At 36.6% G+C, this 21,766-nt stretch overlaps 1 protein-coding gene across 1 annotated transcript in view; it reads right to left on the bottom strand.

The window, feature by feature from the left end:
* LOC149796445 (uncharacterized) overlaps nucleotides 1-21,766 on the bottom strand; it is a 251,870-nt gene that overhangs the window by 3,254 nt on the left and 226,850 nt on the right. Inside the window, exons 26-28 of the mRNA XM_089960532.1 lie at nucleotides 10,459-10,550; nucleotides 9,920-10,061; nucleotides 4,357-4,470 (exon numbers count right to left, since the gene is read on the bottom strand). Coding sequence (XP_089816658.1) covers nucleotides 4,357-4,470; nucleotides 9,920-10,061; nucleotides 10,459-10,550 — 348 coding nt within the window. The remainder of the gene's footprint in view (nucleotides 1-4,356; nucleotides 4,471-9,919; nucleotides 10,062-10,458; nucleotides 10,551-21,766) is intronic.

Here is a 21,766-nt window from a genome sequence, read left to right as displayed (position 1 = left end):
GTAAAGTTTTGCTTTGGGTATGCTCAAAGCCATTTTAAGTTGTAAGTATGCAATGCAATTTGCATTGTCGAGAGTCAATGGTTGTATTGATATTCTTTGCTTAGACATACTATACAGCTCAAACAATTGGTTTGTTTCTCCAACAATGGCAGTAGTCCTTTTTCTTACATGAGAAAGGCATGCAGTATTTCTGGCTTAAGATGGACACCTGAAATGGAAGTTGATTCAGCAGGCACAGAAAACAGCAAAACTGTCCTTAATCAACAGTTTATAATTTTAGTGAGAGCCATGGGTTTTCAAGCGGGGTGACATGAAACTGACTCCATGATGCCAAGTTGCTGCCTGGCTTTTATCTAAAGGGGGAAGGATCTCCCTTCTTAAAAAATAAGTGGGGAGCAGACAATAAAAAGGGCAGGTGGAGGAAACCACCACAGTTCAATAGTTACTTAACAGTGAAGTATCTGTATCTCTTTCTTACTGCTCCACTCTGTCAGGGCTCTGTTAAAATCAAAATCCTCAAAAAAAATGTCCACTCTTACTATACAAGCATTAACCTGTCAATTGTTTGTTAATGTAATCTTTCCCTTATCTGTGTATGACTATTGATTTGTGCTGAAAACCCGTTTTCACAGTCTGCCGTCTGAGGGGGCTAGTTTAGTCAGCTTGAACAAGTTGCAAACCTGTTCTTTATGGTTCTTATGTACAATTTTACACATCTCAATGTATTGTCTTTTGGATATCTCTGTTCCAAAATAACATTTTTGACTAACATGGACTCTGCCAAACTTTCACTTTCTTTCCATGCTTTACTGATTACTATGCCAGAGTTCTGTTCCATAATGATGCATTAAGGTTTGAAGTCCACCAATGCCATAGTCTGCTTGTTCAGAATGAGGTTTTTTGATCACACAAATGTCCTTACATTTAATTTCTTTTTAGATCTTTATTTTTTCAAATTTGCCTTGACCCTTAATGTGCTATAGTTTTGAAGCATAAAATCACTCAACTGTATTTTTTTGCTCTTTTGTTTTTAATTGCCTGTATTTTAATTAAGCTTGGTATTCTCAATTTGATTCAACATCCAGCATGTACATAGACTTGTATTGGACATTACATTCGGGCTCAAAATCACTCACTGGTACTTCCAGCTATGCTTTCCCAGCTTCAATAAACTTATTACTTCAAAACATTCAAAATCATTGAAACCATCATCTGAAGATGAACCATGCTGGGAGTCACCCATTTTCCATTTTCCTGAACCTGCCAGGTGCCATCTACAATGTTCAAGTCCAATACTGGACATATTCAACATACTAGGAAAGAGTTTCACCAAATTGGGTGCTAGTGATGCTGGTCATCTAAAATAAGAGATGGGGCTGGATAAAGCGTGAGCAAGTGCCAGACACTGTCTGTTTTAGTGCTAGGACTGCTTATATTGGAAAGAAAAATTACTGCACCTGTTGACACCTATATGGAAGGCATAGGATGAAACTCTGCTGGAGATATGGTCTGGAGCCATTGGAATCCTGGTGTCTAAGTCCAATAATGGTTACTGAGTTAATTATCACGAGTTGATGGTTTGCCTAGAAATAGTTTAAGCGTGCTGCCATACCATGTAGGTATTGGTTGGGTGCCAGACAATATCTGTGTTTTGGATATACAGAACTGGGTATACCAGAACAATAGAGCACGATACTTAGTCCTGGAAGTTGTTGGTCAAGATTCTGCCTGAGCTAGCATGGTCTGCAGCCAACTGATGCATGCTATCAGTAACTAGTACTGGCTATCCCAGAAATATCTACAACAGGCCCAAATGGGCACCATATATGCTGGTGCTGACCCAGTAGTTAGTGTTGAGAAGATCTATTCTACTAGTGGTTATGAGGGTGATGGAGGGGCAGGTACTGTCTAAGAAGCTTTATATGGCTGGACTTGACAAATTTTGTTTGTAATGGGAGGAGTTTCCACTTTCAGGTACTCAGTCAATAGGAAAGCATCAATGGAGGTGATATTGGCTGCAAAACTGATGTTGCCACATCCTTGCTTCATAGCTATCTCATTTGCCCAAGTTAGTTTTTTGTAGTATTAATTCACATATACATTCCCAGGCCATCATAAACACCCATCACACCCAAACAATATATGCAGGTAAAGTGACCATAGTCTACCAGATTTGTACCCATGAACTTAATTCTGACCATTGTGTTGACACCTATACATAGAGAGAATAGAACACAGAGGCAATCAATCAAAATTTGCATTGAACTTGCTGTGAAGGTGATGCTATGAATGAACAAAACTACCCAAGGAAATCACAGGAATGCTTTAACAACATGTAATAATATATCAATTACCAGTGTTTCCCTTTATACACATTTATGCGTCAGGGACACACGCTGGAGAAAATTTACACACACATTTTGCTGCTGTACTTTTTTTTTTTTACGCAAAGGATTCACATAATGCAATCAGGATTTAATATCCAATGCATTGGACGAGGGATGGCATCATGTATATTTTGTGCATAGGCATCGACTGGTTCCCTGCTTTGTTTTCTCCCTCCGTTGCACTCCTCTATTCATATAGCAGAGTGCAACATAGTGAACAAATGAAACAAGGAACCAGACTAGCATAGGCAATGTTATGATGTTGTAGCTTCCCTAATCTCACGAGCTCTCACATAATATCCAGCGAGTTCAGCAAGATGTCATCTAGATGTTTAACCTCAATGCTTGTTGCATTAGAAAGTGATCTCCAGATTAAAACGTTGTGCACTAAGAATCATTAGCGAAGAAAGTGAAGGAAGCTGAACACAAAAAGGTAACTGTGGATCTAATTTTATTGACTGGAATATTGCACAGCCATTAGGATTACTGGTGTGACTTCTGATCGCATGATTGCAAAGCCTGCAAAAGTGAATTATCCTTTAATGATAGGGTTTAAGAATGTTAAAAAATCTGCCCTTGTTTGCCACAAGATATCTGGAGAACACATTATAACCCAAGACATTCTTTCACAACAAAGAAATCAGTAAACTTGCTGAGACAAATGTGTTATTTAGATTACAAAGTCAGGGGGTCATTGCTGATTTTGTTGGTTTTTAACTTTGCTGCAATAAAAGAAAGATCTTAAAGTTCAAGTGTAACTTATTAGAAAGAAGATGAATCATTAGTCTCCTTGATTTTTGGATAAATGTGTTCTAGGACAAAGAACAATGAAACCAATGATAGTACACATATTATGACAGGCAGCAAATTAATTCCCATTTGGTTAAAAAGATTTATTAGGTTTTTTGTATTGGCTTGTATGTAATGTGTTGGTCTATAATACTGCTTCAAAAAGATTTATAAGGAGACTTTAAAAGAAAAACGAACTAATAAAATTATTCTTTGAATGGACAATACATTTGTTTGTTAATTGAGTGAGTTGGTTTATTTGTATGTTTAGAGAGAGAGAGAGAGTGCAAGTTGCAATATCCTATTTCAAGCTGAAAAAAGTACCAGTCAGATGAAAATTTGTTAGTACATTTTTGACCCCCACATTTTTTATTTGACCCCCAGTTCTGAAACCAAGTTTTTTTTTTTTAAACCTCACTTTTACACCCCTGGGGGATACAGTGAATTACATTACAGAATTCATGAACCAGGTCAAGTAGTGAGCTGAATTAAAATTACTACACGCCCTAGGACAGGTAATTACAGTAATCTTATTGCAGTCAGACCAAAATATTCATGTATCATTATCGTAACATGAGAAATAGCTGGAGTATTCTTTCCCAAAAACAGAAATGTCAAAAGAATTGCTCAAGTGATGAAAAGGCACAAAAGAAATTGCCAGGCCTCAAGAAAGAGCATGCTTTCAGGCATGTACAAAATTGGTAACTGATTATGTATGGGATTTGGTGACAATACTTCCAGCCTTGGGGAGACCACTCTTGCATGATTTCCAACACTGCCTTTCAGCAATTCTGTTGCTAAAACAAACCAACAGACTGGGCAAACATCTTTTACCTAAGGAGGACTAAATGTATGAGGTAGTGTATGTATTCAAATGTATTATTATTGGGGAAACATATCTGAAATGATATATACAAAAATGCAAGAGCTATGCTGTACCTGATGGCCTCAGATTCCAGATTGCTTAAAAATTTACTTGCTAAGAGTAGAGGTCTTCATTCAAAACTTTTTCATGTTAAGTTACAGCTACCATGCTTTGTTTACTCTTAACAACTGTTTCAACAACATTCATTTTGTTTTTAATATCATGGACCATTTCTCAAATGCAAATGCAGTGCAAAACCATACAATGGTCTAGTGTTTTGCATAGACACTATGATATAGGGAGGTCCTCCAGTACCTGTAACCAGTCATAAAGGTTGATAAACTGGCCACACTCTAAGTGAAGCTTGTACACAATGCAAACATCTGGCATAGCTGAGCTCACGTTTTCATCTTCATCACGGTTTATACTCTGTAACAAAAAACATTAGGAAACATTGATTAGTGCAAATTACAAAAATCATGATTTCCTTGAATGCAATGCTTCTTTACTGTCCAAAAAGAATTTCTAGCAAGGCCATCAGTTCTTTTAGCCACTGAAGCATCCATAATGGATAAAAGATCGGCACCATTTTCATTTAGATCAAACTAGACACAATTAGAAGACATTTGTTGAAAACCCTATATTGATATGGCCATTAAAGACATGGTTTCCAATATGTCCATTGTGTCATCCCTTTTTAAAGGTCAGAGTGGCAGTATTTTCTTTTGGGACCAACTAGATATCATAAGCAGTCTTCTGGTGAGAAACCCCATGTCAATATGACTTTCGATTTAGGAGGAATGGCAACAGCAAGGTTTTTTAGATGGCTGCCATGGTGGCTATGGAAGTCAGATTGACACCATTTTCATTTAGTACCAGCCAGATATCAAAAGAAGTTTTCTGGTGAAATGACTTCCATCTAGGACTATGGAAGTAGTGATAGGATTTCAAAGATGCCTGCTGTGGTTGCCATATTGGATATCAGATCAGCACAAATCTTGAAAACTCCTAATTCTTTGATCTTACAAAATTAAAGCACAGAGTTTACAGTGTTAAAAAGTGTTACCTTCAATAAAGCTGGAGCTGGCATTACCACAGCAAATATGTGTACAAGAGTGATGCATCGGGAGAACATGTAACTTGCTTAAGTAGAGATTATAGTGACTCATGCTATGCAATGGAATAAAGAGTAATCCTATGAAAACTGAATGACAATGCTACACCGACAGACAATATAGTTGTCAGTGAAAAAAAAACAAAAACAACATAAATGAAGAAAATGTTGGGAACAATTATGAAATACAGTACATTCCACTGCACTAGTGTCATCTGAGCATTCTACGGATACAGGCTTTCATAGATTTTCTAAACTTAGAAAGAGAAATAAAGCATATGAAATGCCTATAGTTTGTCCAATCCTGCCATTAATTCTTCAAGAATACACTGCAGCTAACTGAGATGGTAAATAAGTACACCCACTATTAAATAAGTACACCCACTAATCTAATCTTACACCATCTTTTACTTGATATTATTCTCCTTAGTTAATTGGTGAAAGCACAGAATGAAAAAATGAAAAGAAACGTTTTCAGTTTTAATTCTTGTACCTTACATAAGGAGGCTGCTTCTTTCTCTACATTCTTCTTTCTCTCTACTTTTACTGATATCATTTAATAGTACAGGCGACAGTGAAGCTGTTGCCCAAATCTGTCTAAATCCTCTATCCGAGGTTAGAAGGATTATGAATGATTTGATTGGTTTGAATACATTTGAAACTTAATTTAGCAGTGCTCATAAGACTCTTACTGATACTTTCTACTTGGACATAGTTTTTAATTCACTCAAACAGACTTTTCTGTGCCTTTCTTTATCAGGAAATTGTTAAGAAAGAAAACAAATGCCCCATTAAAGTATTTTTTTTTTTGTATCACAAGTTATGACAACAAAAGTGAATATTTTGACTATTCCATCGAGCAAAGTTCAACAGTAATGGATTTTCATGCTGTTCTAGAATGATGTCACAGATAACACCAAATTAAGCAAGTTAATGCAAACACAAATTATTGCATAGTTTGAACAGAAATGTTTTTTGTCCAAATTTAATAATGGTTTAACTTCATTACATGGATGCACTTTTAGCACTGAAGCAATTATTCTTTTTTTTTTTTTATTAACGATCTCCAATATGAGATATCATCATTGTTATATCTAGAGGTCAACTAGATATCATCATTGTTAAATCTAGAGGTCAACTAGATATCATCATTGTTATATCTAGAGGTCAACTAGATATCATCATTGTTATATCTAGAGGTCAACTAGATATCATCATTGTTATATCTAGAGGTCAACTAGATATCATCATCGTTATATCGAGAGTTCAACTAGATATCATCATTGTTATATCTAGAGGTCAACTAGATATCACCATTGTTATATCTAGAGGTCAACTAGATATCATCATTGTTATATCTAGAGGTCAACTAGATATCATCATTGTTATATCTAGAGGTCAACTAGATATCATCATCGTTATATCGAGAGTTCAACTGTCTTTCGTTAGTTTTTGTTTCTTTCTGTGTGGGACTAAAATACAAATGTACTTGAAATTGATGGATCAGTGCTTAGCACAAATGTCATTTGAACATTAACACATCATAACTAACAATGACCAGCTGACCATTGCTATCACCATGTAATTGTTACATAATAACAGTAAGGCTGAAATCTTGATACCTCGCTTGTCCAACACCTTCATGATTGCCACTATATAAGTTATATGAATTCAAATTGACACAACTTCATTGAAGATTTGTGAAATGTTCAATACATACTGTTTTGGTCATGACAGAGACATTCATTTTTACATAAAGTGTTGCATTTCAATTGGGCATTAGCATCCTTCAGTTTACTGATAAGATCCCATTGCTTGTAAACTCTTCCAGTGTACAAGATCTCAGAATTCAATTTGTCTATTTGGTAGTTCCAAAACTTTACTTCCAAGGTGTCCTGCCGTTTGGTTTTCTAGGGTTCCATACACACAAATCTTGATGGAAAATACATCAAATGCTGAAATCATTCATCATTCCTTTTGACATATCAGCAACTGCATTGTACTTCAGAAGTTTATTATTCAAGAGAAACCTCTTAACAATGTAATCACAAACACCTGTGTAATAGTCTTTCACTTCATAGAATTCAGAGGCAACTTTCATATTGCTCATTTTCAGCCATGTATTTTTTTTCTTTCTGAATCTACTCTAAGTTTCTTATCAGAGTTTTCTTTCTTAGTCATGATAATCCATATTCTTACGATCCTTGGCTTGTGAAATATCATCACCTTTACTAATCTGACCAGCAATTGCTTGAATAATTATAGCATTTTTTCCCCCAAGACTGTGTTACACAGACTCCTCCTGTTGCATGATTAAGTTGTGCTTGTTAAAGAATGGAATTATGTGGTCTTGAAATAAGCAATACAACTTGATGCTCTGAGAACACAAATGCATAACAAAACTCTTGGCTTTTTTTCCTCTGTAACTGATTGTTAAGGACCCTCCTTTCATTTCTAACTCATGGTGTTTGAAATCCAGAATGAGCCTTTTCAATCGATTTCTGGGATTTAGCTTTCTCAAAGGAACCTTTCTTGGGTTTTGTTTTCGAATGTGTTTTTTTATGAGACAGACCTTGCGTTAGTACTATACTTCTAGATTTACCACAGCTCAGAGGTTTCATGCATGTATCTGCTGTGTCTTTATTTCCTTCCTTGCTAATAGACACACCAGGAGACACCTTCTCTGACCTACTACTTTTGGGTCCATCCCTTTTGCCTCCAACCTCTTGATTCTTGGCCTCTTTATCAAAATACATTTATAAAGGTTCCCAGCAGTCTTCTTATGCCTTCACCAAGAAAAACCATCTTGTTAGATAATGCTTTCATTTGTCTATTCATACTTTTATCCAAATAATATATCTTGCAGTTACATTGTCTATTTGTGCATTTATCCAAATAATATGATATGTCCACTAACAAGTCATCAAAACTCATTGACAGTTTATCAGCCCCCTTTATATCTGCTAAAGGCATCAAACTGCATGAACATCCACTTGAATACCCTAAAGGATTCACCTTAATTACATGTCCAGACACATCTTTATTGCAACCTGTCATCACTGAAGCATTGTTTGATTCAAATGCAGTAAAGTTATTCCAGCAAACATTTCTCTTTTTCAAATAATTTAATAAGGTGAAAATATGTTGCCCAGTAGAGGCTTCACTACATGTTGTAAGTGACAAAGGTACTTCCATTACAACCCCCTCTGTGTGATCAAAAGATCTAACAACAACTAGGTAATACTCCTCAGAATCATTGCTACAATCAGTCATTATATTGAAGGGCTGGGATGAAATAATGTTTTCAATGTTCTCCTTAACTGACTTGCAGTGATGTAATATAATTGCAGTAGTTTTTGTTCTACCACACTGATAACTATTTGCTACTGACAATTTAGCAGCATGGTCTGGTGCAGCAACTGCAACATCATGCATCATGCTCAATCAATGAGTTTGTAAAATATACTTCGGTCCTTATGGCCTCTATTTCAGTTTCGGGCACTACATATCCAAATCTCGTACAGCTAAGCAACTTGCAGCTTGATTTCATTGCAAAGTATTTTGTATGTTTTTTTAAATAAAATTCACATGACTGCGACAATCATCTCAACCACCATGGGGAATGTTCAGGTCAATACAACATAATGTGCAATGAATGTAACAATTACCTTTCTTATTTTTTCTAAGCCTGACCAAATACGAGTAATCTTTTTTTATACTTTTCTGACCACTGATTCAAGTTTTATGAGGCTGATTGTCCTTTCCACCTTCCATGCATTCTCGCTTGGACAACATTTTCAGATGACCAGATGATAAAATGTAAAAGCAAATCTTGATCAGGTTTGCATGAACAACATAGGAAGGTTTAAAATGTCTGCGCTACCATACTCCATTTAGTCTAAAGATGAAACCCTGGTTCTGAATTCAGAGTCTACTATGAGAATAGACCACAATGATCATATTTCTGTTTTATTTTGTAATTATTCCATTAAGTCCATAATTTTAGCATCATTTCATTAAGACTTACAGCAAAATCGTGAGGGTTGGCAGGTCATATCAAAATAATATCAATTTTTTTTCAATTCTGTTGAGTGCTTTTTTTACCAAAAGCCACTAAACTATTTTTGTACCGTTTAATTCTGACATTATCAGATGGTGATTCAGCATTATCTGTACAATCTTAAAAGGTCTTCACTCGAGGACATTCTACGAATGGGCTTTGGACAAGTTGTCTCATGACCTAGCAAAATTTAGTAACAACAACCATAACTGATGGTGTATTGGCATGGTAAGTAAACACCTGAACTTTTCAACATATTAGCATCTGGACAAGCTGCACAACTAGAAAAAAAAGCCGGCACTTTAGTATCACTCACGGATCCCCGGCAATTCTACGAAATATATATAGACGGCACAACTGAAGAAACCGTCCAAGATACCGGAATAAAATATGCCACGGTGAAAGATACACATCAACTATTCACCAAATGGGGAGCTGAACGCCAATACGAGATTAAATCTCCAACGTACTTCCTGACCTGTATGTATGAATCTCTCAGCCAAATTTTGGTTGAACTGGGTCCACTAGTTTTTCAAATGAAGTCAAAATGAGCAAATGTTGATGGACAGTTGAGGTATGACATACATGACATGCCATAACTTCACATAACCTTTGGCCATGCAAGGAGCTGTGGATATAATAATACATTTTTAAAACTCTTTTTACTTTGTATTTTTTTAAAATTTAGCTAAAATAGGCAGTACCTGTATGTGGTGTTGTGGATTACTAAGGGCTATCTGGGTGGCAGACCTGGGTGAGGCATTCAGGTGTTTCTTGACTGTGCCAGAAGAGTCGTAGTAAAATATCTCATGAAGGGGAAGATTCTTTGGACATATCAGATACTTCCTGAAATTTAAATTTTGTCAAAACAAATTTTACACTTGAGTGTCTTTCACACATTTATTTTAATTTATTTATCAAACCGTCCCAACCCAACTCCCAAAACTAAATTCTGTCTTAATAACCTGATGTCACTGAATGGAATTCACATCTATCAAGAATTTGAAGGCAACAGTTTCCACAGTGATGTAATAGTGTTTTTACACATTTTTCCATTTGAGTACCTAATCACAAATATTTTGTGACCCATTTTAAAAACAGAAGTAGTACAGGAAGGACAGATACTGTACTAAAGGTATAATCAACTGCAACATAATCAATATTCCAAACTCAGTTGTATAACTTGCACATTTCTGGATATAAAAAACTTTTTTTAAAAATGAAATAAAATTGAAAAACCTACCGAAAAACTGAATCATAGTAGTCTATGATTTCTGAGCGTAATTTTTCATATGGTGACAATTTCTTTTTCTTCTTTTCCATTTCTTTCAATCTCTAAAATAAATATAAAATGTACAGAAATTATTTACATATGGACTTGAGAAAGTTGGATCTAATTGTATACAATTTGTGTAATGCTGTGATGATAAAATGCTCTTATATACACACTGTAAATGTCTGTCATCTATCTGGCCATGAAGATGTGCTCCAAATTAGTGTTGCACATAGGATCCCAAGAGCAGGGGACATTGTGGCCACCACTGACTAAAGTTGGGGGACACAACATTTTTGAGGAACAAAGTAAAATAATAATGTACTAACAGTGCAATACAAACCAAATTTTTCAGTAAATTATGTTTCTCTACTAATATTTACCTGATCACATTACATTAGGATAACGTTTTCTCCTACCTCCGAATCATGAAGGATGGAAAAACGTCCATCAATATATTATGTAGACCAAAGGGAAGCAGCTCTTAAAGGTTACCTCCCCTTTTTACCTGCTAGGTGGATACCATTATACAGTTTTTACTTAAGGGAAACATTAAAGAATGTACGTATTGTAGCAAGGGTAGGAGGGATCAGGTTTTTTTTAAGAAACATAATCATACTAAAAAATGTTTTTTTTAAAGCACTACTAGTGCATATATGCTAAAAATTTTGCTTTCTTCCACAATTATATTACCTTCCACAATTATATTACCTGATCACATTACATTAGGAGACTAGGCAAGAGGAGGAGGAAACGCAAATCATTCTGCTTCTACCTGTGTCATCCAGGATGAGACAATTTCCTTTATACATGTGAGAGGGAGATCCATGTGAATTGTCTCACCATTTTAAGTATCTCAGGTGAATCCTACAAAAGCAGCAAATTCATGTCTGGGTCTAAGGTTGTGCTTTGATGAATGAGGAGTGGTCACTATCTGGGCAGCTACCACTAACTCAACGGGATTCAGTTCTCTGCTTAGTGAGATCATGTCATGCAAATGGAAGCTGGAGATTGGGCAAGCCAGTTGGCTGATTCCACTATCTCCCAAAATGGAATATTATATTCAGATCAGGATGATGTAAGTCACTTGTATTTCCTCAGCTGAAATCTTTTTTGATGTACCCTGTTCAGAGTACACTAATTTAATAACTCCCTTTAGGGAAGTGGCAATCACTTGTGGGGTTATGTCTTGCATTCTTGTCTTCAGTGGTAGGAATCGTCTGTACAGTGGACATTGTGTATCTCAGGTAACATCTGAGGGTACATAAAACATCCTGCAGCATTTCTCTCTCGCCAGATCAAAAAAGGAGGAAACAGTCATTGTTGGTTGACTTTTGACAGCAATCTGTTCTAGGGAAGTGGACAAGGTCTGCATGTGTCAGAATTGAACTGCAAATCTTCTTAAAGTCTGGTACCATGGAAGAGTATTTCTTGATTGTGAAATGTTTAACTTCTTATCTTAAAAAGAAAGAAGTTAGCCATCAGGGAATGGGTGCTGACTTGCTGCTTTAACACCAGCCTGAGCAAAGTGGTCACTGTGACTCTTCTGTACATGTCAGTAAATCAAGCAGATTGTTGATACATGGTGTTTTTTCAGAGCTATTGCAGTCTATGCCCCTCTTTTCTTAATTATTTTCATTATCAAAACTGGTGAATCCAGCAAAGCTGATAGGGTGTGTTGTTATAATTGGGTCTGATAATTATCTTGGCTGCTACCACCAGACCTACCTGGTTCATGGTTTGACTATGTGAAGTTAAATCTCTGAAACAAACACTTGAGAAGGTTGTTCCTGCATGCCAGTAAACAGCTTCTATTATATCTTGGATTGAAATGTTCATTCAATTGCGAGGCTCACAGAGATTGCTCTAATCTCTTGGGCAGTAATTTTCATGAGGCAATTCTCATCTTAGGAGACTTAAAGGAGACTAGAAATCAAAATTTTCCTTCTACGTATGTAATTCTCTACAGATTTTAATTCGACTGTCATGTTTATAAATTAAATATCGTAAGCGGGTAGTGATTTTATTGCATGGAAGATACCACGATTCCGTAAATTGCCGAGTTTTACCGAGTTTTAATGAGACGACAGATCACGTGGTACCGTGATGCAATACTAGCCAGTCCTTGAATACAAACATAAACATTGGCGAGCGAGGCAGATGGAAGGAGACCACATTTGGGTTGCACATTCAAAACTTGAATCTGCAGTGTGATATAATAGTTTATGTACTGTACTGGTCAGTGCTAAAAGAAATTTTTTAGGCACAGCCACCGGGCTGGTAACTTAAATAAACTCAAGCTCTGACTGAAATTCCACAAGCCCGGACAGTTTATACCTGTCAACTCTCAAGCCAGAAGAAAAACGTCCCGATTTTGGGGGTATTTCCTCATCTACATCCCGATCTCGTAATATCTCTAAATTTTTCGCAGCGAAGTCCCGATTATTACATTATGTCTGTCAATTTTCATTTGTCAGAAGAAAAAAAACCCATCCCCAAACCATTTATAAATAGATATAACGTATGCAATCCACAGTCTAAACTGCCACACTGCAGACATCGTAGTGATATGACTGAAAAATTGTTAAAGCTACATTAAAAATTCAAATCACACGCACACACGTCTAAATCCGGCACTGGACGAAATAATTAATATCACACAACAGTTTTTTTCTTTTTTTCTTCTTCAGTAAATAGAACGTGAAAATTAAACATTATTCAAGTAAATTTCAGATGTTTTTAAACAACTACAACAATACTATAGTATAAAAAAATTAAAGGAATAAAATTGTCACCAATTAGCTTAAATGAATGGTCACTGTGAAATTTTCTCTGCAAACAAAATCGCATCTCCATTTCCGCCAAAGAAACTTGGCCAGTTAACACCTGACATTCCTTTTCCGTATATGTAAAGTTTAATTACCATGATTAAATTACAAGGAATAAAACAAAATATACCATACAGTATATGTGGCCCTAAAGAACTAATTCTGAATAAATATTTTGTTCGGCAAACAGTGTTACATGCATTAAGACTTAAACCTGAAGTCCATGGCATCATAAGTAACAACAAAATAGGCATCGTTTATTTTGGCAATCAGTTGCTGGTGCTTACACATAAACACACTGTCGAACATGGTTTCTTTGAAGCATGTCCGAAGGGCAGTCCTTTTCACAAGATCAATGCAAGGATAAGGAGTATGTTCATTAGTCACACCGGCTTTATTGTTTGCGTACTTAAATCAAACCTTTAGCTATTTTGCAATTTAGCCAGAGCTGACCAGAATATGCAAAATGGGCTTGTCCTGGGGGAATAATAAGGCGTATCACATGGAGAAAAGGTACGTCCCATGGGCGCTCGCACATTGGGGCAAGGGGTTGGGGGTTGGGTCAATAGTCCCCTCCCCCCCAGTTTCTATTGTCAGCCATTTAATGTGAAACTTTGACCTCTTTTCTTTTAATTGCTGCTATTTAAACTGCCCAAGGAATAGTTTTATATCAGTTCCAATCATTACAGATTACCGTTTATACATACTACATGAATATAATGATTTTGTTTTACTGAAAATTGTGTTTTCTCGAAACACGACAGGTTTAAAATATTATTTTTGGCAAAGCCTCCATTTGATTAAAATCAAATCTAAATTTCACCTTGGACCGTAGTGATTTGATTTAGATTGTGCCGTGTTAAGGCATGTATGTCAACATCTTGAAAATACATTTACTAATTTCACCAGCGCGATCAATGTTTCCTCAGGCAAACAATTTTTGTTTTGACAAGCCTGACGGGCACCTCACTTTGAATACAGGATGGGCCGGAACTAAAACCAGAGGGGCCCAGGGTGTCGGGCTATCAGATTTATTTTAGCACTGCTGGTGTAGATAAAAGATCTGTGAATTGATTGTTGCATTTTGTGGCCACTTACTCGGCCTTCTGCCTATTTTCATAACTCGCACATTTAACATTTTTCCCAGGATTTAAAATATTCAACGTTATGTCTGGAACAGCGCCAACTTTTAGTCTAGGACTAGCATTTGCGTATCCTTGAGCTGCCATTTTTTCAGAATCCCTCTCGTAACAGTTCTTTGAGAAATGTAACGAGCACATAGTGCTATATGGTGTTGCTTTGAAATCGACTCGTTTGTAATAATGTATCCATTCTTTCATTATGCCTTTATCTTTTGGAAAGAAAAAAAAATGTTGTCCACTGGCTTTTGTTAATGTTCTATTACACCCGTAAGCAACGCAAAATGGTATTGTCTTTTACTCTGGCAACTCCCACTTGGGCTGCTGGAGTCGCTACTATGACGTCACATCCCAAAAGTAACCGAATAGGCGCGGAAATTTTGCATACGAGGTCACGGAAATTCAGCTCCTAGAAGATAGGCCAATATTTTAAGATTTGCATTACGGTTGCAGATGATACTTCAGAATAAGTTTTACTGCTATAGTACTTTTATTATTATTCAATATTCCCATTGGTTTCTGGTCTCCTTTAAAGAGTACACTGAGCATGTAACCCATTTCAGCCATGAAGCAAGATCTTGAGGGGTGATGTCTTGCAGCTTTCATTGGAAGAAAAAAAAGTCTGCACATGCAACAACTTGACTGTTGTTTCAAGTAGCGCTTGAGAGCATGAAAAGGACCTTGCATGGCTGCTGCTCGTGACCTGTCTATGGAAGACAGCGAGCGTCTCACGACCATTTGATTTCCGACATATGGTAGCCTATTTTCGGCTACGGTGCCAGGTTGTGTCAAGCAGACCACCGAACCATCCAATCTGAACTGAAGATAGTTTGGGTTGATGGTAAGGGCATGTAGCTCACCTACCCTGCATGCACAAGCTAAAGCTATCTGCAGACAGGATTTGGGTCTTCCATGAAAAAAGAGCTGAATTGTTTTTATGGGGTTTGGGGGTCCTCCCCTAACAGGGTCTCGAGGGGTAACACCCCTGATCCAGGGGTCCAAAAACACATTTTACACTCATAAAAAAACTGCTCCTGATACAACTTATGATCATAAAACAAACCAAAATAATCATTTGAAAAACTAATAAACTTACCAAAACTGGTCAACTTGACTTCAATAATTTCACAATATTTATTGTCACATGAATTTGTTCTCCAATACTATCGATGCTGAAGTTATTTCATGTGCATGTCAGTGTTCACATCGTAATTAAGTCACAATAATTTCTCAGCTTTTGCAGTGAATATATTATACTTCTCTCTTTTCTTAACAAATCTGTAAAATAAACACCCAAGTACATCAACTAAATACAATTAATCCCATACATTCACCTGTCTTTTTCTCCAATTGACACAACCTGTTGACGTGCCATTTGAGCTATTTTTGTGGCTTTGGCAAAGATTTCTTTAACCTTCCTTTCTGTGACCACTGACTTTTTTGGCTCAATGTGTAATCATTTGTTTTCCTTCTCAATAAGGGCCTTATTCCTTTCAAGCTGATGCTTGTATTGGTGACATGCAGTGTACATATTCTGAGGGCTACATCTGTTCTCTCATGCAATAAATCTTTCTTCTTACAGTAATTAATTGCACTTATTCCAGATGCCTTCTGAGCTTCAATTTTTCCATATGCAGCTTTTTTGGCAGGTGTTGTTCCAAACTTTTCCAACCACAATTACTGTAATTCAGATCTTTATTGAAGAGGTCACAAAAAGCCAGTCCTCTATGTTCAGTTTTCTTATAAACTGACCAACAAAATTTCCATCAACTTTTCGCTCCAGCCATTCCCATTTCCATACCTTTATTAACCCTTAAAGTGCTATATTGTTTTGTAGTACAAGATCACTCAGTGCTGAATTGTTTGAGAAAAAAAAGAAGAAAACTGCACAGTTTTTAAATTTCATGTATTTCAATAAATATACACAATAGATACACAAACCCTCTATGAAAAATGATGGTGGATGTCTAAACTTTAAGATTAGCATCAAGGCACATGTACAAGTTAAACATATTTGCATGTACAAGTGCAAATACAGGTAAAATGACAAGTTATGATTGCATTTCATCTGTATTTTTGTTTGTTTTTTACTGAAAAAGTTTAAAATATATCTAAGAAATATTATATATTCTTTAGTAGTTCAACCATGTACATGTAACGTCTGTAACAATGTTATATCTAAATTGTGAAAAATCACAGGTAAAGAAAAGGTAAAAGTTTTGTAAACATCCAATCCATGAATGTCAGAGGTAAGTTTAAACCCCCATAGTCGGTAATAAATGTTCATGAAAATTTTTCACTTGTTATTTATTCTAATAACATCAAACTGAGATTCGTATCTGGTGAATAAACCTCAGCAAATGCTTCATATTTCTCAATCACTGGAAGGATCTTGTGTACAGGGTCACCTTGACTGTTCTCATCTGCCAGGTGTAAATTGCCTAGAATAGTTAGAAATCTATCCAATGCTCATTATTTTGCTGAAGTACGGGGTTGATATTACATCATCAGTAGCCCAGTAGGAATTGAGATCAGATTTATGTACCAAACCCATTGCTATAATCAATGTGAAAAAGAGTTTTAGCTGCTCAGGTGTGACAGGCTGCCATTTCTTCATGCGACTCTCCTTCATGTTTGCCCCATGAACTCCCTGATCTGCATAATGATTTGTTTGATCTACTAACATATGCAATAACTCATGATTAAAAAAAAGTCTTAAATAGTCCATAGGTTCAGTATTCGCTATCTTGACATTTAATTTTGAAGTACCAGTGAATGAGGAGAGGTGGGGCTAACAGGTATGCCATCTTTTCTCGTCCAGCCAGCATGTACATCAGACTCCAGTTCCATGTCGATTCCTGACTCAAAATCACTCGGATATTTCCATCAACACTTCGCCAGCTCCAATAATTTCATCCTCCTCAAATCCAAATCATTGTCATCATCACTATCAGAAGCCAGTACTTGTTGCAAGAAATCACCATCGTATTTAGTGTCAGTCATTTACATTTTTTCCAGGTACCACGTGCTCAAAAGCGAGTATTTGTAAAACTTCTTCGCTAAATGCATAGTAAAGTCCAATGGAGTGCTTGTTCCAGGCCTCTATAAACCAATCAAATAGTTTTACAAGCAATCATGGGTAGCTGAAGTAATAGGATGCGTATATTGTTGCTTACCTGGAATACGACTTAAGTCACAACAAGCACTACGAGACATCGACTGAGAGCGTGACTAATGTCATGACTAGCACTTTAAGGGTTAAACCTTTTTCTAAACTTTTCGTGACATGGTCTCTCTCAACAACTCGGGACACCATGTTTTGCAAGCATGCTTCTTCTTTCCATTGCCAACAGTTTCCATTACACAGCGATTCACTGGAGGAATTTAAACCTTTGACCAATCAGAATACTCTTTACAAGAGTCATGTGCTAACTAATATATGGAACAAATAATTTACAAGGGTCGTTGCAGAATGGGAGTGGACAGACCATTTTTTTAAAAACCGGATTGGAGATGATATAAAAAGGGACTAGAATAATCTGATTCAAGTGAGGTAAAAAGCAGAATTCCACTTTAAAACGGAGAAAAATCATGTCTGTATCTGGAAACATGTTTTGTATCATAGTAACTTTAGTGAAGTGTGGGCTCAATGCCCAAATTTATTTGAACTGAGCCATGTTGAAACCCAGGATAGACTCCATTTTGGAAATAGATCAGATAGGCCAATATCATGTCTACCATGATGCCAGAAGGTATTTATTATCATAGCGCCTTTTAGAGTAATTAGAGTCAACTGTTTCTCCTCAAAGAGCCAGAGATAAAAGTCAACCAAGTCCCTGAAAACATGCCATTTTAACTACTAAGTCTTCATAGTGGAGCGCCTATTTACTGTCAAGATTCTCTCTACAATCGAAGGTTTCATTTGTCTTTCAAGGCTGTCCGAACATGAGCAAAGCGTGCAAAAGAAGATGGACCGGGCAGGGATGGAACACCCTTGACCATGATTGCTTGAGAAGATTTGGGTTGGGTGGAATCTTCCTGACATAATCAATCACTAGACTGAATAGATCAGTGACATCCCCAGAGCCTGCAGGGAATTGATTTGTACGTTTATAAGGAGATTGTCAAACCAACATACCAACTGCCAAAACACAACACAGAGGCCAGGTGATTTGTTGTCCCTGTTTGAGGAGGCAAGTCACCACCACAGAGTTGTTGACATAATCAAGACCCTATATTTCTGGATGATGTTGTCCATGTATGCTGCCATTGTTGTCAAGTCTATTAGAACATAGTGACAATGCAATCCATACCTAAAAAACCCAAAGGCTGATTTTGAGATCAAATTGCATGACTTTGAACTTATAAACCATGTCATGGTAAGCAAAATGAAGATATTTCCATTATGCAGGGTGGATAGGGACACATAAATATGCATTGGTCAGATTGAGACTGACAGCATTCTGATCCCTTTAGAAGACTGATTGATTTTGCTGTCTCCATCTTGAATTGTGGTGGTGCAATGAATTGGTTGAGGCAACTCAAGTCGATGATCAGCCTGTTGTAGAAAGGCATGCTTCTCCGGATCTGACAGTACATCCATGAAGAGGAGAGAGGAGGAAAGGGGAAGGGGTTGGATAAATGAAATCCATCTCCCTTCCAAAATAACCTGGATCACCAAGTCATTCTGAGGGAATATGGAGATCCAGAGAACCTAAAATTGCAGGAGTTGTCTGCCCAGAGGTAGGCTGTTGCAGACAGTGGGGAGGGTGGGTCAATGTTTATGGTTAGGAGGCTTCAAGGCAGGTCTACATTGAATGAAGTAGTGAACTCATTGGCCATGACATGGTGAACTGCCTGGTTACTGACTCTAGCAATCTTGGCTTTTGACTCCCAAGCGTGGTTATTGCCAGATTTCTCGTAAAGTCGGAAAATTGCGAATGAGGCTAAATCTAACACTGAAGTAGCAACCAGCTCAGATGTGGCACGGAACACATTAAGCTCCCATAAATCATCATTGGCTGGACCCTTTCAATGATTAGTCCCCCGTGTTGTGATGGTAGGACAGCTGGCAACAGTGCAGTTGTACTATGCATGGAGGTAAACATTATGATGTTATTAATACTGCAGCAAAACTAAAAACTAGCGACAACTAGTGGTGGCAAGGGAAGGTAATGGTCAAGAGTTATTGCCCTTTATCTATGAGATAGAATAGTAGGGCTGGATTCGCAACATAGCAGGCTAATATTCCAAACCTAATGTGATTGGGAAACAAATCTGAAGGAAAAAGTGGAGGTGTCCAGAAAATGAAATATGAATAAATTCCACCATGGCCTGGATCATCCATCATTTTGTGAGACCGGTTGGTTCAAATCTGATGAAAAGGGAGTAGTCTGGTACCAATGTATCACTGATGACTAATGGCAGGAGTGAGGAAGGAGAAGCTGTGCTTCTCTCCCTTGCTTCCCTTCCAGCCTGTAAAAAGGTGGACATATAACCACCTAAAATTCCATTGGCCAGGAAATGGTAAAAACAAAACTGCCACTGCAACAGTGTATCACTGATGATTGACCGAAGGATTGGGGAAGGAGAAACTGTATTCTCTCTCCCTTTCCTGCCTGCCTGTGAAAAATAGGGGCATATGACCATTTGTAATTTTCTTTGCCAAGAGAAAAGAAAAACAAACCTGTTATTGCTGAGAACAGCCACTTCAAATTCCCTACTGAAAATGGCCCCTTCTCATGTATGTTCCCTACAAGGGTCATGCCAAGATGACAGATTGTGCCAAAAGTTAGAGAAGAAATCATGCTCCTTGTGCTCTCTCACCTTGTCAATTCAATGCCCTAATAGAAGTGAATAACCAAAAGGAAGGAAGTGCATAGGAATATAAAAATAATCATTACTGGCCTAATCAGTTTGATGAAAAAATCATCAGATGCACAAAGACAAATAGAAAGGAAGTTGACACAACATTCCTAACTTTGACAATGAGTTACCAAATTGTCTGGGTAATTTATCAACATCTATATGAGGTATCTGGTGGGAAAATAACTCTATGGTCTTAAACAAAGTAACAGAAAAAAGCAAATTCCAACAAGTTTTAATTCAACAAGTTAATTTATTTCCCTAGAATGTAAAGTGAAAATTTAAAAAGATATTAAAAACCAAACAGTCCAAAAATATCTATCACCAAAGAATGATGAAACTATCCATATTTTTGGATTATCTAGCGTAGTTAAACTGAATAATCAAGAATAATTCTGATTGAATAAAGCAGTTCTTTTTTTTTTTACATGTGTGCAAAGTTTGAATACAGACTGATTGGGGGAGAAGACAAAAAGTGCAGAATGTCTGTTAATCACTGGGTGCTGTACTGCCTCATGCAATGTAGTGTTTTCATTACAAGCAGCAATAAATCATTATCTTCACTGAATGTCACAACAGGGTGCGCAGCATAAACTTTCACAGCTGACAAACCACCATCTCCACCAATTACATGACTCGTAGCAACAGGTTTAAAATTTATTTAATCTATAATATCTAGTGTTTTATTTCATTTATTACATCTGGTATTTATTTTATAATGGTATTTTATTTTGTGCACACACCAATTTAGATGGTTAATGGAATAAACATGGATATAAAATGGCAAGTATCAGGAACAAGCAATTAAATTTCCATTGACCAAAACATCAATATTTGGCCAAATTACTACTTTTGTGGCCAGATCGTCAAATAATGCTTTCATCTCACCAATGATCTAAGAAGAAACTTTTAAAATGATGAAAATGATAAGCTGTTTGCCTTATTTCTGACCAGAATTCTATGTAGATGTCCACTATACAAATGGAGTGAGGTGAGATCTGTTTACATCGATTAGTACCAGAGTGATGACAGCAATAAAATAAAAATGGTTTTAGCTTCAAGCCTACTAATGTGTACAATTAAAAGATGAGCTAGCATGTAGGTCCAAAGTTCATTTACAGAAAATTCTAAATTTAAACAGATACAATCTGTTACTAAAATTAAAATAAATATGGCAAAAATGAGGTACAACAGGTTATTCCAAGGGGAATACCAATGTCCTATAACCAGACCCAAATAAATATGTTTACTTTTATTGATAATGACCCAAATATTTAACCACACTCATAGAGAAATATTAACTATGCAATGTTTGTTTTCCATAATAAAAAATAAAAGCTACTGGTCAGATAGACAATCAACTTGATTTTGGTCAGGGTCAGGTTTAAAATAAAATTATACATAACTAAAGAAAAAATACCTAACAAACAATACAATTAAAAATAC

This window comes from Sinohyriopsis cumingii, chromosome 6 (genome assembly GCF_028554795.1).
Source record: "Sinohyriopsis cumingii isolate HCF-2022 chromosome 6, ASM2855479v2, whole genome shotgun sequence".
Classification (NCBI taxonomy): domain Eukaryota; kingdom Metazoa; phylum Mollusca; class Bivalvia; order Unionida; family Unionidae; genus Sinohyriopsis; species Sinohyriopsis cumingii.
The sequence above is the reverse complement of the archived record's forward strand: the minus strand, read 5'-3'. Positions and strand labels throughout refer to the sequence as shown.